At 37.7% G+C, this 12,859-nt stretch overlaps 1 protein-coding gene across 4 annotated transcripts; it reads left to right on the top strand.

The window, feature by feature from the left end:
• Positions 1 to 1,294: 1,294 nt before the first annotated feature.
• On the top strand, positions 1,295 to 12,847 carry LOC110616649 (UDP-arabinose 4-epimerase 1). Of its 4 annotated transcripts, none has more exons than XM_021759082.2 (11): positions 1,295 to 1,441; positions 2,430 to 2,594; positions 2,783 to 2,907; positions 3,429 to 3,542; positions 3,655 to 3,762; positions 3,840 to 3,931; positions 4,951 to 5,092; positions 5,249 to 5,343; positions 11,734 to 11,863; positions 12,136 to 12,280; positions 12,373 to 12,847. In XM_021759082.2, exons 2-11 carry the CDS (start codon positions 2,534 to 2,536, stop codon positions 12,612 to 12,614), a joined length of 1,254 nt encoding a protein of 417 aa, XP_021614774.1. In that variant the 5' UTR covers positions 1,295 to 1,441; positions 2,430 to 2,533; the 3' UTR covers positions 12,615 to 12,847. The 4 variants fall into 4 exon arrangements, with proteins under 4 accessions (XP_021614774.1, XP_021614777.1, XP_021614776.1 ...); XM_021759085.2 differs by having other exon boundaries at positions 1,305 to 1,441; positions 2,427 to 2,594; XM_021759084.2 differs by having other exon boundaries at positions 1,417 to 1,559.
• The last annotated feature ends 12 nt before the right edge of the window (positions 12,848 to 12,859 follow it).

Below are 12,859 nucleotides of genomic sequence, written 5' to 3'. Positions count from 1 at the left end.
TCAAAAGCTAATGAGATGATTAATTAAACTATATATTTCTATATAGATATAAAGGCTTTGTCTGCTTATTTTATATTATCCATTAACTATCTGAAATTATTAATCGTATATTTATTTTCAAGTAAATATTTTAATTTTTAATTAAATAATATAAAAATTTTGAAATTTTAAAGGAAAGAGGTGTCATACTCATTGCTAATGAAAAAAACAAGGATAGAATCGTCTTCTTAAGCGTGGTATCGATACACGACGTCGTAGGAATAACGCCACCCATGTCAAAAAAAAAAAATAAAAGGGCAAAAAGAAAAGGAAAATGAAGACGCGTCAATGGGCATTTGTTGGGAAATGGACACGTACTGAGGTTCAACAGACAAAACCTTTAATAGACAAAAATGTCTATTGCGAGTACAAATTTTATTTATTTGTAATTTTTTTTTCAAATATTTTCATTTAAAAATTTAAATTTAAATATATTTTAAAAAATTAAATTTTTTACGTAAAAAATTATTAATTAAAATATATAAAACTAACCTGTTAGACTTTTATTTTAATAATAATTATTAAATTTAAATTTAATTTTTACAAATATTCTATTTGATGGCGGTAGAATTAAATGATTGGTTAAATACTATTTATTTTTAAATTTTTTTTTAAGAAGAAAAAGAGAGTGCATTGTATAACTTTGGGTTAGAGTTAAAAGACTTTACATACCCATCCAAGTCTCTTAGCCTAAAGATTAAAAAAAAAAAAAAAAAAAAAACTAAACTATCATGGAAACCTTACCCATCGCCAAAAGCAGTACACCGCCATTCGTAAGAAGAAGGTCATGAACATGTAAGCCCTCTCTCAGGTTCACCGATGAGGAGTGGTAATCCGTGCTCAACAATAAACAACGCTATACTACGTGCTGCTCCTTCACTTGTTTTTCTTCTCCTACTCTCTTTTTTTCTTTGCTTATTTTTTTTTAATGTCGTGAGCTTAATCTAATATCTAATAACAATAAATAATCAACTAAAAGACCTAGAAAAATTGCCTAGAGTACACCCTTTTGATATCGATATAAAGAACCAACACGAACTCCACCTTCGCCGCCTCAGGATGAAAAATCAACACAGGTAAAAATTATCTGCAAGCAACACAATCCAGCTGCGCAGGTAATCATCCATAAAAATTATACGGTCACAGGTTAGTGATGGTCTGGCGGAGTCAAATTGGACTGCGGCCTAAACATATAAATAATAATAAAAAACTAAAAATAAAAAAGTCTTAAAAAAATTTATTTTTCTTTCGTGTTCTCTCCGCGCTTTGTCAAAATGGGCGCACAGAGACTTCTCCGCCTGTTTCGACTCTCTCTCTCTCTCTCTCTCTCCTTCATATTCAAACATACTCTCTCACGACACCATCGGACCTCAATCTGTCTTTTTTACATTGTCGTGCTTACGTACGTCCTCTCTCTCTCTCTCTCTCTCTCTCTCTCTCTCCCTGTGCCTCTTTTGAATTAAATTCTTAAAAGTTCATTTCTTTCCCTCCCTCTCTCTTTACGTTTCCGATCGTCGCGGGTAATTTTTTTATTTTTAATTTGGGTTTTGGGCTCTGGCTTCTGTATTTTGTGTGTATTTATGTGCGTTGCTGTGATGGGTGCTCTGCATATCGTTGTTTATGTAAATGGCATGTGTGGATCTTGTGATTCTTGGTAAATCATTTTTCTCTCAGCTTTTCATTATCTGCGAAGTGTGATTATTGTCCTGCATATTCAGGTGCTTTGTTTTGCAATAATTTTTTTTTTTGGTTAATTTCATGTTTTGACAGTTTCAAGTTTCTCTGGTCTTAACACATTCCTAGGACCAGGCACTTATCATTCTCATTTTTCTTCCTGGGTTTGTCAAGGGGTCCTGGTAGCCTTGTTTTTCCATGGTAATTTTGAGATGGGTGGTTTTAGATCTTGGGAATTTTGATTTTTTTTTTTTAAAAAAAAATGGATTTGGTCTGTTCCTCTCCTTCTCTTCCTGTTTTTTTATTTATTTGCTAAAACCTGATCGCTTGCAGTTTCTTTTTCTCTGAGCAGACATGCACCGACAGATAATTATTAACGGCTAAATTTGCTCTCAGATGGCTTTTGTGATCTCTTTGATCTTCAAACTCTCCTTCCTCTCCACCTCTTGCTCTCTCTCACTATCAAAACTAAAATTTTGAGTTTTTTCTTCTATTTCTGTTGTATAAATTTTGATACTTTCTGGAATTAGGCTTTTGGTTCTCTTTTCTTTTACATTGCTAATATATGGCCCAGCCATACTTTCTCTTAGTTCTGATTTTACCTTATTATATATATATATGTTTGCAAAAAATAAATTATAATTCTCTTATTCTAATTGTTTTCAAGTCTATTTCAGAATTGATGATTGTTTATTGCTTGCTTTTCGTTGCAGCAGATTCTTGCAGAAAAAGAAAATTTTGGAAGGAACTTTATTGATCATCATAAAGAAGTGTAATTCAGAATCCTGTTGAAGATATTAGCGTTGTAGAGATTCGCCAAATGCTAAACGTTGGCAGGACCAGAAATCAGCCAAGGTCCAACAGGTCTATGCCTCTTGGAGGTCTGCTTTCTTCTACCTATGGAATTTAATATTACTCTTCTTTGCTCTTTTGTTATTTATATAATACTTTTTGGTTGGCATTTGATTTCATGTGGATTTTGCTTAATTTTGAATATACTGCTTGAGTTATGTGTTAAGCGTAGCTGCTTTCAGGATTGAATTAGTGTTTTGTGTATCTCCTGTTGCAGGCCTGGATTATGCAGACCCTAAAAGGAAGGGTAATTATGCAGGGAAGATTCTTTTGGCTGCTTTCCTCACAGCCTTGTGCATTATTATGCTCAAACAATCCCCAACATTCAATACCCCAAGCCCGGTAATTTGTTGGCTCTATGTTCAACTTTTATCCAGAGATTAAATGCTTCGCTCTAATAGAGTCAACATTAATATTGTAAAGCAGATCCTGATTGCTTAGGTCTTGCTTGTTCATAGAATTCTATCTGTTTTTTTTTTTTGTTGTTTTGAGATTGGAAGAATTGGCGTTTATACATCCTTGTGGACCCATAGGGCGTGCATGATACCATTATCCATGAGCGCTATGCTATTCTTGTGTCAAAATATGAATTAATTGTCTTACTTTCTTAACTTCAACAATTGAAGAATGATGATATGGGCTGTTGATTATAGTATATTTTTGCTACTTTTTTTTTTTTATAAACATTGGCTCTCTTCCTAAACGTTGGGAAAACATTAGAAATTGAAGTGTAAACAGTTGCATGTCAAGCGAGAATTCTCTTCCCTTTTTCTTGTGCTTTGTTGCAATTGCTTATTACAGCAATTTATTGCAGTTCTATGGTAATTTATAACATGCTCATTTTTTGGTCGGCTGTTCTTCAGTTCTCATTGCATGAAGAAGGGGTAATTCATGTGCTTGTGACCGGTGGTGCTGGCTATATTGGTTCACATGCTGCAATGCGGCTTCTGAAGGATGGTTACAGGGTAACCATAGTGGTATGTTCATTTTATGCCATAGAAAAAGTTTCTATTGTGTCTCTTATAGATCTGCAATGCTAAGTACTTACTATTATGGATCTATTAAAGAAAAGGCTGATAATGTTGACAGGATAACCTCTCACGGGGAAATATTGGTGCTGTCAAAGTTCTACAAGAATTATTTCCAGAACCTGGGAGGCTACAGTTCATATACGCTGATTTGGGGGATGCAACATCTGTATCCTTGTTGTGGCATTTATAGTATGATAAAACTTTTCTTGTGTGTATGCTTGTTTCCTTCACTAAAATTTTCAGGTTAACAAAATATTCTCAGAAAATGCGTTTGATGCTGTGATGCATTTTGCTGCTGTTGCATATGTTGGGGAAAGCACCATGGATCCTCTTAAGTAAGTTTTGTTGGTAGTGTGACGCAGGCCTGTTAAAAATTTCTGTTGAACTCAGATACAAAATTATTCACTTTTAAGCTTGCGGCAATTTGTTTATTTTGCATGTGGTGATGGTAGTAATAATGAATAACTGAGTAAGGTTTCCCCAAAACTTAGTTTCAAATTTTAGGAATTTGGTGGAAGAAGTTTGAACATAGGAACTTAAGCTAATGATTTGATGGTGGCGGCGGCTAATAACTTAAAATTTTCTTGGTGTTTTCCTTCTTAGAGCTGTCTTATGCTTGTATTGGAGACTAGAGGCTTTTCTTTTTGAGGGTGAATGAAGTTAAAATAATACAGAAAGAAATGACCTCTGATGCTGGTAATGGTGATATTTAGGTTTGTTGACAAGTACAGAAGGACACATTAGCCATTGGGTACTAAAATATGTATTATTGTCGTAGAAGACAAATATTTTTAGCCATTGGTGATATTTAGGCTTTTCTTAATTTTCTTTTCTGTAAAAAAAAAAAAAAAAGCTAATAAGCAGTCACCTTAGCATTTTCATCATCACTACCACATTGAGCCCATCCTTTTCTGTTACTGTCTCCAATAATATAGCCCTGCAGATCAGTGGCACTCAAGTGATATGCTGCTTTTTGAGAATATCTTCTCCATCTTATCTAATATCAGTACGTCAGTAGCTACATTCTACAAGTATATTAGTAAACATTCTGCACATAAGTTAGGAAAAAACTAAGTTCATGTAGACTCTCCCTGATTGAATCCTGCATTCATTTTTGTTGACTCTTTAGAATTATGGAAAAATCAATTGGAAGCTATAGAGCATAGAAAAATTGCTTTCTAATTCTTTTTTTTTATTGACATAAAAATTGAAGCCTTGAGAATTATTCTATAATTTTCATGTTATTATTGTTTGTTTTGAATCATATTCGAATGAAAAAACCATTGCTTCTTTATTACCCAAACTTAATGAATAGCCTGTTACTTATCGTGATGTTCCTTTTCTTGTTACAAAGGTACTATCACAACATTACATCGAACACCTTGGTAGTCCTGGAATCGATGGCTGCACATGATGTGAAGACTTTGATATATTCAAGTACGTGTGCAACATATGGAGAGCCTGAGAAAATGCCCATTACTGAAGATACTCCACAGGTTATGGCTGAGAGACTTGATTATATGTTAACTAGTCAGTATGATTTGCTTAATTTAAATTTTAATTCATGTCTAGAAAATTTTAGAATTACATGCTTGGATTCTGCATAGTATTTTATTGCTAAATGGCTGATATGTATTCCTGCATCATCTCAGATCCCAATTAATCCATATGGAAAAGCTAAGAAGATGGCAGAAGACATCATCCTGGATTTTTCTAAAAATTCTAACATGGCAATTATGATACTAAGGTTGGTGTTTCTGTAGATTCTATTTGATAAACTGCGTTAGTTTTTGAAACTTTTTTCTTTAACTGTTACTCTTACAAGTAACCTTTTTATAGTTTCATGTCGTCAACCTTTCTGAAAAACCTTTCACAGGTTTTTGCATTCTGTTTTATTATTTTAGCTTAGCTTATGATTGCAAGAATTGCATTAAGAGTGGCCGCAGTTTAGTATCTTGAATTCCTAAAACACCACTAGAAATTAGTGGTGGGGATCCAAATTGGTATTTAACCCATTGACTTCTGTTCTTGCCCTTCAATGACTCTATTGGGTGGTTTTCACTTCCCACCATTCACTTTTTGGCCACACAGCTACGCAGTTATGTAACTGCTCATAAATGTATTTGCAGCATTAGGAAACGTATTTCTAAGGTTAGGCTCTATTTTTATCATTGAAAATATTTTCCACCAAAACATTTTCCACATTTTCTAATGTTTGGGGCATTTTAAAATTTTAGTCAATGGAAAATATTTTTCTGATGAAAGGAAAAATTAAATCATTTTAAGAAAATGACATTCTTTTTTCAAATTAAGTCAGTTTTCTCATTTTGAGCATCTTATTAAGATCTCCATATATAAATTTGGTAATGTATTCTATTTTTTAAATTAAAATTAAACATAGAAAATAAATTATTTCATTGGAAAATATTTTTCAAATACAAGTTATTTTCCGCAAACAAAATGAAGCCTTAATCATTGTTTATCATCAAAACCTGGTTTTGGCAGAAAATTTTCTCCTTTCTGAAAGCCACATGAAATTTCTTAAATCAGGACTCAGAACATATGATTTTTTTATTTATCTATTTGAGTTGATCAAGTCTGGGACCTTTTTTTTCTTTTTCTTTTTTGTTTGTGGATTATGCAAACACAGCATTCTGGAAAGGTATCCACTTCAGATTGTTAGAATTGAATATTACTGCTTATGCTGTATTTGGCCCTTTATTTTGCCAACTGCAACTTTTTGCAAAGCATATGTGATAAAAAGGACTATTTAGACTCCGTCAGGAGTTTCAACCAATATCGTTTGGCTAAGACGAAATAAGAGAAAAGATAGGATGAAAGACTAAAAGTCTTATTGAAATTCCTCAAAGATTGAAAAGTGCCTTTCTAATAGCCAAGGGAGGCTATTTATAATAGAAATAAAACCCTAATATGCAAAATTACGAAAATATCCAAAATATCTAAAAAAATAATTAAACTGCAAAATTGACCCCCTAAATGATGAATTTCCATGTCGAACTTTGTGACGAACTTTGTGAAAGGCCTACGGCCCTCGTCACACTTTTGAAAGTCGTGCGTCTCAAAATTTCCTTTTCGAAAAGCTATCGTGGGTCTCTATCGGATGTCGGCAGCAAAAGTTAGGCCCGGTCCAAGTCTGCCATAAAGTCCAAGGCTAACTGCTCCATATCATTCCCTTCCACTTGTAAAGAACTCGACCTCGAGTTGTCTTCAGCAGGATAGTACTGAAATAGATTTGTCACGTTAAACGTCTTGGAAATTTTCATCTCATGTGGGAGGTCAAGAACATAGGCATTGTCATTAATCTTCTGAATGATCCGGAATGGACCAATCTTCTTGGCGTCCAGCTTTTTCTGTCCACCACGTTCCTTGCGTAAATACACCATAACTTGATCACCGACATTGATAGATTTGAAACGCCTATATTTATCAGCTGTAGCTTTATATTTATCATTGGCTTTCGTAAAGCATTGTTGTACTTGCTTGAAAATATCCACGTGCTGCTTTGCCAGGTTGCTTGCTGCAAGACTGTTGTGATAACCTGTGGGAAGTGCGATAAGATCAACTGTATGCGCTGGGACTTTCCTGTACACAATAGCAAATGGTGACATTTTTGTGGAGCTGTGAATTGCACTGTTGTAAGTAAATTCTGCTTGGGCAAGAGCAAGATCCCAAGCAGTTTTCTTGTTACTGCAGATGCAGCGTAGAAGATTGTCAAGCGTTCGGTTCACGACTTCAGTTTGTCCATCAGTTTGGGGATGGGCAGCACTGCTGTATCGCAGTTCAGTCCCAAAACGTTTCCATAAAGTCATCCAGAAGTGAGCTAGAAACTTCACATCTCTGTCAGAAGTAATGGTCTTGGGGACACCATGTAAGCGAACAATCTCCTGGAAAAACAGTTTTGCTACATGAGAAGCATCATTAGTTTTCTTACAGGGAATGAAATGCGCCATTTTAGAGAACCTGTCAACAACAACAAAAATGGAATCAGATCCACGTTGAGTACGTGGAAGACCAAGAACAAAATCCATAGACAAGTCCTCCCAAGGATGGGCTGGAATAGGCAGTGGAGTGTATAAGCCTGTATTCTGCGAATGTCCCTTCTGAGTTTGACACACTGGGCACTTCTGAACCATCCGACCTGTATCCTTTTTTAATTGAGGCCAGTAAAAACGCTCCTCCAACCCAGCAATAGTCTTGTCATGCCCCAAATGACCACTCAAACCTCCTCCATGGATCTCGCGAATCAACTTTTCCCGCAAGGAAGATCGAGGGATGCATAACTTGTTATCTTTAAAAAGAAAGTCATCGTGTCTCAAGAACCCATCAGTAGGCTGGTGGGTCTGGACTCTAGCCCATATATCAGCAAAATCATCATCTGTAGCATACAAATCCTTCAGGAATTCAAAATCTACAACCTCCTGATTAACTGTAATCAACAGAGCAGCCCTCCTACTTAAAGCATCTGCCACCTTATTACTATGGCCAGCCTTATGTTTGATGACATAATAAAAGGCTCCAAAGTAAGCTGTCAATTGGGCATGCATCTTATTCACATGTTTTTGAGTTTTAAAATGGATCAGAGACTGATGATCTGTGTGAATAATAAATTCTCATCCCATCAAATATTGCTCCCAAGTTTTAAAAGCCTGAAATACTGCATATAGTTCCGGCTCATAAGTAGACCACTTCTTTCCAGCTTCATTCAGTTTCTCACTAAAGAAGGCAATAGGCCTTTTAGGCTGTGACAATACTCCTCCAATCCCAACTCCACAAGCATCACATTCAATCTCAAACAGTTTATCAAAATCAGGTAGAGCAAGAATAGGGGCAAAAGTAAGCTTATCTTTAATATCTTCAAAGCTCTTGTTGGCAGCTTCAGTCCATGCAAATTTCTGCACTCTCTCTTTCTTCAAGCAATCTGTGATAGGGGTAATGATGCTGCTGAAATTTCTGATAAACCGTCGGTAGAAAGTGGCAAGGCCATGAAAGCTGTGAACTTCATAAATAGTTTTGGGGATGGGCCAATTCCGTATTGCTTCTACCTTCGTCTCATCAACATGTATCCATTCTGCACTAACAACGAATCCCAGGAACAGAACGCGCTCCGTCATATAGATGCACTTCTTAAGATTAATAATCAGCTCACTTTCTTGTAGGGCCATCATGACTTGACGGAGATGCTGTAGATGTTCTTCCTCACTGCGACTAAATATCAAAATGTCATCAAAATAAACAATCACAAATTTGCGTAAGAATTTTGCATAAGAAAGGACGCAAAACCTGGTTCATGAGTCGCATAAAAGTGCTAGGTGCATTTGTTAAACCAAAGGGTATAACCAGCCACTCATACAAGCCTTCCTTAGTCTTGAAGGCAGTCTTCCATTCATCTCCCTCCTTGATCCGAACTTGGTGATAGCCACTTTTGAGGTCGATTTTAGAAAAGACTTTAGCCCCAGATAGCTGATCCAGCATGTCATCCAATCGTGGGATAGGAAATCGATATTGAACTGTAATTTTATTGATGGCCCTGCTATCCACGCACATTTTCCAAGTCCCATCTTTCTTTGGAACTAATAGGGCAGGTACTCCGCAGGGGCTAATGCTCTCCCGAATATTCCCCTTCTTCAGTAATTCTTCCACCTGTTCTTGGAGGATTTCACTCTCCTTTGGACTCATCTTGTAATGAGGCAGATTCGGTAATTTTGATCCAGGAATGAGATCAATCTGATGTTGGATATCCCGCAGGGGTGGAAGCTTGGATGATTCCTCCATTATCTTAGGAAACTCCTTCAACAACTCTTCGACGGGCGGTGGTAAAGATGGTGCATCCTCCATTATACCTTTTGCTCTCACCAATAAAGCTAGTGTGCCTCTAGATTTCTCAACTGCGCCTGATAGCTTCTGCACTCCCGTAGAAACAGCAACAGTATGCTTCCCTTCCACCTTAGAATGTTTCGCAGAACCGGAAGGCAAGATAGTAATCTTCTTTTGATTTCACGTGAACATATATGAATTCTCCTTCCCTTTATGCAAAGCATCAACGTCGAATTGCCACAGGCAACCTAGCAAAATGCCACAGCAATCCATATCCACAACATCACAATTAACAGGTTCAGTATAAGATTTACCGATCGAGATAGGCACGCTGCAGATTCTGTTGACCTCAATTGTCGGTCCTTCCTTAATCCATCCGACTTTGTATGGTGAGGGGTGGGGCTGTGTAGGCAACTGTAATTTTTCCACCAACTGCTTAGCTATCAGATTCTCACAACTGCAGCTATCTATAATTAGCCTGCAAATTGCCTCTCCTACTCGACACTTTACCTGGAAAATCTTCCTCCTTTGTGTCTCGTCCTCCTGTTTTGTTGAGCATAAGATCTTTTTCATCACATAGGTGACCTCTCCATCTTCAGAACCAGCAATAGATCCGTCATCGTCATTCTCTTCCTCGTCAGTTTCAGCCACCTGCTCAACTATATTAACCTGCTGGCGGTCAATATTAACTCCTTTACGTTCTGGACAATTATTCGATCGATGACCAGATTGTCTGCACCGGTAACATATGTCTCCCGTTGGCTTCTGATAAGGATTGGTCCTGCCTCCTTTGTCTGTTGTAATAGTGACTGCCTTGCCCTTACTGTCTCTCCTTTCTTCCATGGTATTTGGAGGGTTGCTAGAGTTTACAACCTTAGAAGGCTGCCCGCTGTAGTTGCCTCTATATTGCTGCGTCCCTGTTGAACCAGAATTTCTGTAATTGAAATTTCGGTTGTACTGCTGCGGTCGTGGCTGCCAATCAACACGCTCTTCTGCCCTTTTTGCCATCTCAATAGCGTCTGCCAAGGTGAAAATCGCTGCTACTCCCATCATACAACGAATTTCGTGATTCAGCCCCCTCTGATAATGAGCAACCTGTTGGGCCTCATTCTCACATCTCGCTTGCAGCCTTAAAAACTCCTCGGTATACTCATCCACCCTTCGGTTCCCTTGTACACAGTCATGATACCGGTTATATAAGACCTGAGCGTGATCGCTAGGCAAGAACCGTTGTTCAAACATCTGCTTCATCAGCACCCAGTTTCGTATGGGCTCCAGCCTCTTCCGATAGCGTTCGTTTTGAATCGAATTCCACCAGGCTGCTGCACCCCCTTTCAACTTATAGGCCACAATTGGAACCTTGCGCTCCTCTTCCACGTTCATAATTTCAAAGAAGCGTTCAACCTCTGCCAGCCAATCAAGAACAGATTCAACATCTAACGAACCAGAAAAGTTTTGAAGGTCTACCTTGATCCTGTAACCTTCCTGATAGTTCTGTTGGGGATTTGCAGGCATAGGATTGATGACCACAGGATTGGCGGCCACATGGGGATGTGCGGCGGCGGCGGGTTGGGGGATTCCCTGCTGCAGGGTTAGTTGTCCGATCATCTCCCTCAATTCTGCCAAGGATGCCTCAATCGCAGCAAGTCGCGCCTCTTGGTTATCTGCCATGGCCGAACTTTGCTCTGATACCAATCTGATAAAGGACTATTTAGATTCCGTCAGTAGTTTCAATCAATATCGTTTGGCTAAGATAAAATAAGAGAAAAGATAGGATGAAAGATTAAAAGTTTTATTGAAATTCCTTAAAAAAGTGTCTTTCTAATAGCCAAGAGAGGCTATTTATAATAGAAATAAAACTTTAATATGCAAAATTACGAAAATATTCAAAATATCTAAAAAAATAATTAAACTGCAAAATTGACCCCCTAAACGATAGAATTTTCATGTCGAACTTTGTGACAGGCCTACGGCCCTCGTCATACTTTTGAAAGTCGTGCGTCTCGGAATTTCCTTTCCGAAAAGCTATCGTGGGTCTCTATCGGATGTCGGCAGCAAAAGTTAGGCCCGGTCCAAGTCTGCCGTAAAGTCCAAGGCTAACTGCTCACATATTGATATGTGAGCTGCCTTGCTAAACACAAGCATGTGCAGGCCAAATTTTAGAACATGCACACACAATGCCAGATGACTTATTTTTAAACTCTTGAAAAGGGGGGGCTTTGGAATTTGAATATTTGATAATGAGGAATTGTCTCTTCCAGTGGTTGCTTATTGATGCATCTTTCTTGTGAATGACTTCCAGATACTTCAATGTGATTGGTTCAGATCCCGATGGTAGATTAGGTGAGGCTCCCAGACCTGAACTGCGTGAGCATGGACGAATTTCTGGTGCTTGTTTCGATGCAGCTCATGGTATTATTCCTGGCTTGAAGGTAGTTCTTTATATTCCCTGAATTGCACCTTTCTTGCCGAGTATATCACGGCTATGCTGCTATTTGTTGTGCATGACCTCGGTGTGTATATTTATGTAATTTGTCTGGGAGACGTTCATAAACCAGAGATGAATTCTTTCCCATGTCTACCTTCTTCCGTATATGATCAATCTGACATATCTGAAAACGAATACAACGATACATCCTTTTTCCTGCATCCATGGATATAGATTTCTTACTTCCATTGATCTGGTGTTACCATTCCTCTACAGGTTAAAGGAACAGACTACAAAACACATGATGGCACTTGTATTCGAGATTATATTGATGTTACCGATCTTGTTGATGCTCATGTGAAGGCCCTAGAAAAGGCAATGCCTGGAAAGGTTGGGATCTACAATGTTGGTACCGGAAAAGGTGTGGCAAATTTGAACATCAATTGATTCTTTTATTTATTTCTTCCCTTTATCGCGTTCATTTTTTATTTTTCAATTGGCCCTCATCATCAGGTAGATCCGTCAAGGAATTTGTGGAGGCGTGTAAGAAAGCAACTGGTGTGAACATCAAAGTCGACTATTTACCTCGCCGACCTGGTGATTATGCTGAAGTTTTTAGTGACCCAACAAAGATTAGGCTTCAGCTGAACTGGACAGCACAACACACTGATCTCCAACAGAGCTTACAGACTGCATGGAGATGGCAAAAGGCACATAGAAATGGTTATGGATCGCCTTTGGTGATGGCTTCTTGAAACAATTGAGAGACGTCCATAGTAGAAATTTAAAGAAGACCCCCATGCAGCACCCACTTTGAGCTGTGCTTCTAATATCTTAGAAGAGGGGGCTAAAAGAAAATTATTTTTCCCCATTTAATATAATATAATAGCGGTAGGAGTAGCCAATTCATTATATGTATTGAACTGATAATTAGCTAATAATATGATGCCCTTCTGCTGAGGTGAAGGTATAATTTCCATTTGATTCAGTGCTATTGTTT

The sequence above is a fragment of the Manihot esculenta genome, chromosome 6 (genome assembly GCF_001659605.2).
Source record: "Manihot esculenta cultivar AM560-2 chromosome 6, M.esculenta_v8, whole genome shotgun sequence".
In the NCBI taxonomy this organism is placed as follows: Eukaryota; Viridiplantae; Streptophyta; class Magnoliopsida; order Malpighiales; family Euphorbiaceae; genus Manihot; species Manihot esculenta.
Note: the sequence above shows the minus strand (reverse complement) of the source record. Positions and strands in the feature narration are given on the sequence as shown.

Coding starts and splice junctions, on each gene's coding strand:
- LOC110616649 (XM_021759082.2), top strand. CDS start 2,534: ATGCTAAACGTTGGCAGGACCAGAAATCAGCCAAGGTCCAACAGGTCT. Junction 5,344..11,733: donor ATGGCAATTATGATACTAAG/GTTGGTGTTTCT, acceptor AATGACTTCCAG/ATACTTCAATGTGATTGGTT. Junction 11,864..12,135: donor GTATTATTCCTGGCTTGAAG/GTAGTTCTTTAT, acceptor ATTCCTCTACAG/GTTAAAGGAACAGACTACAA.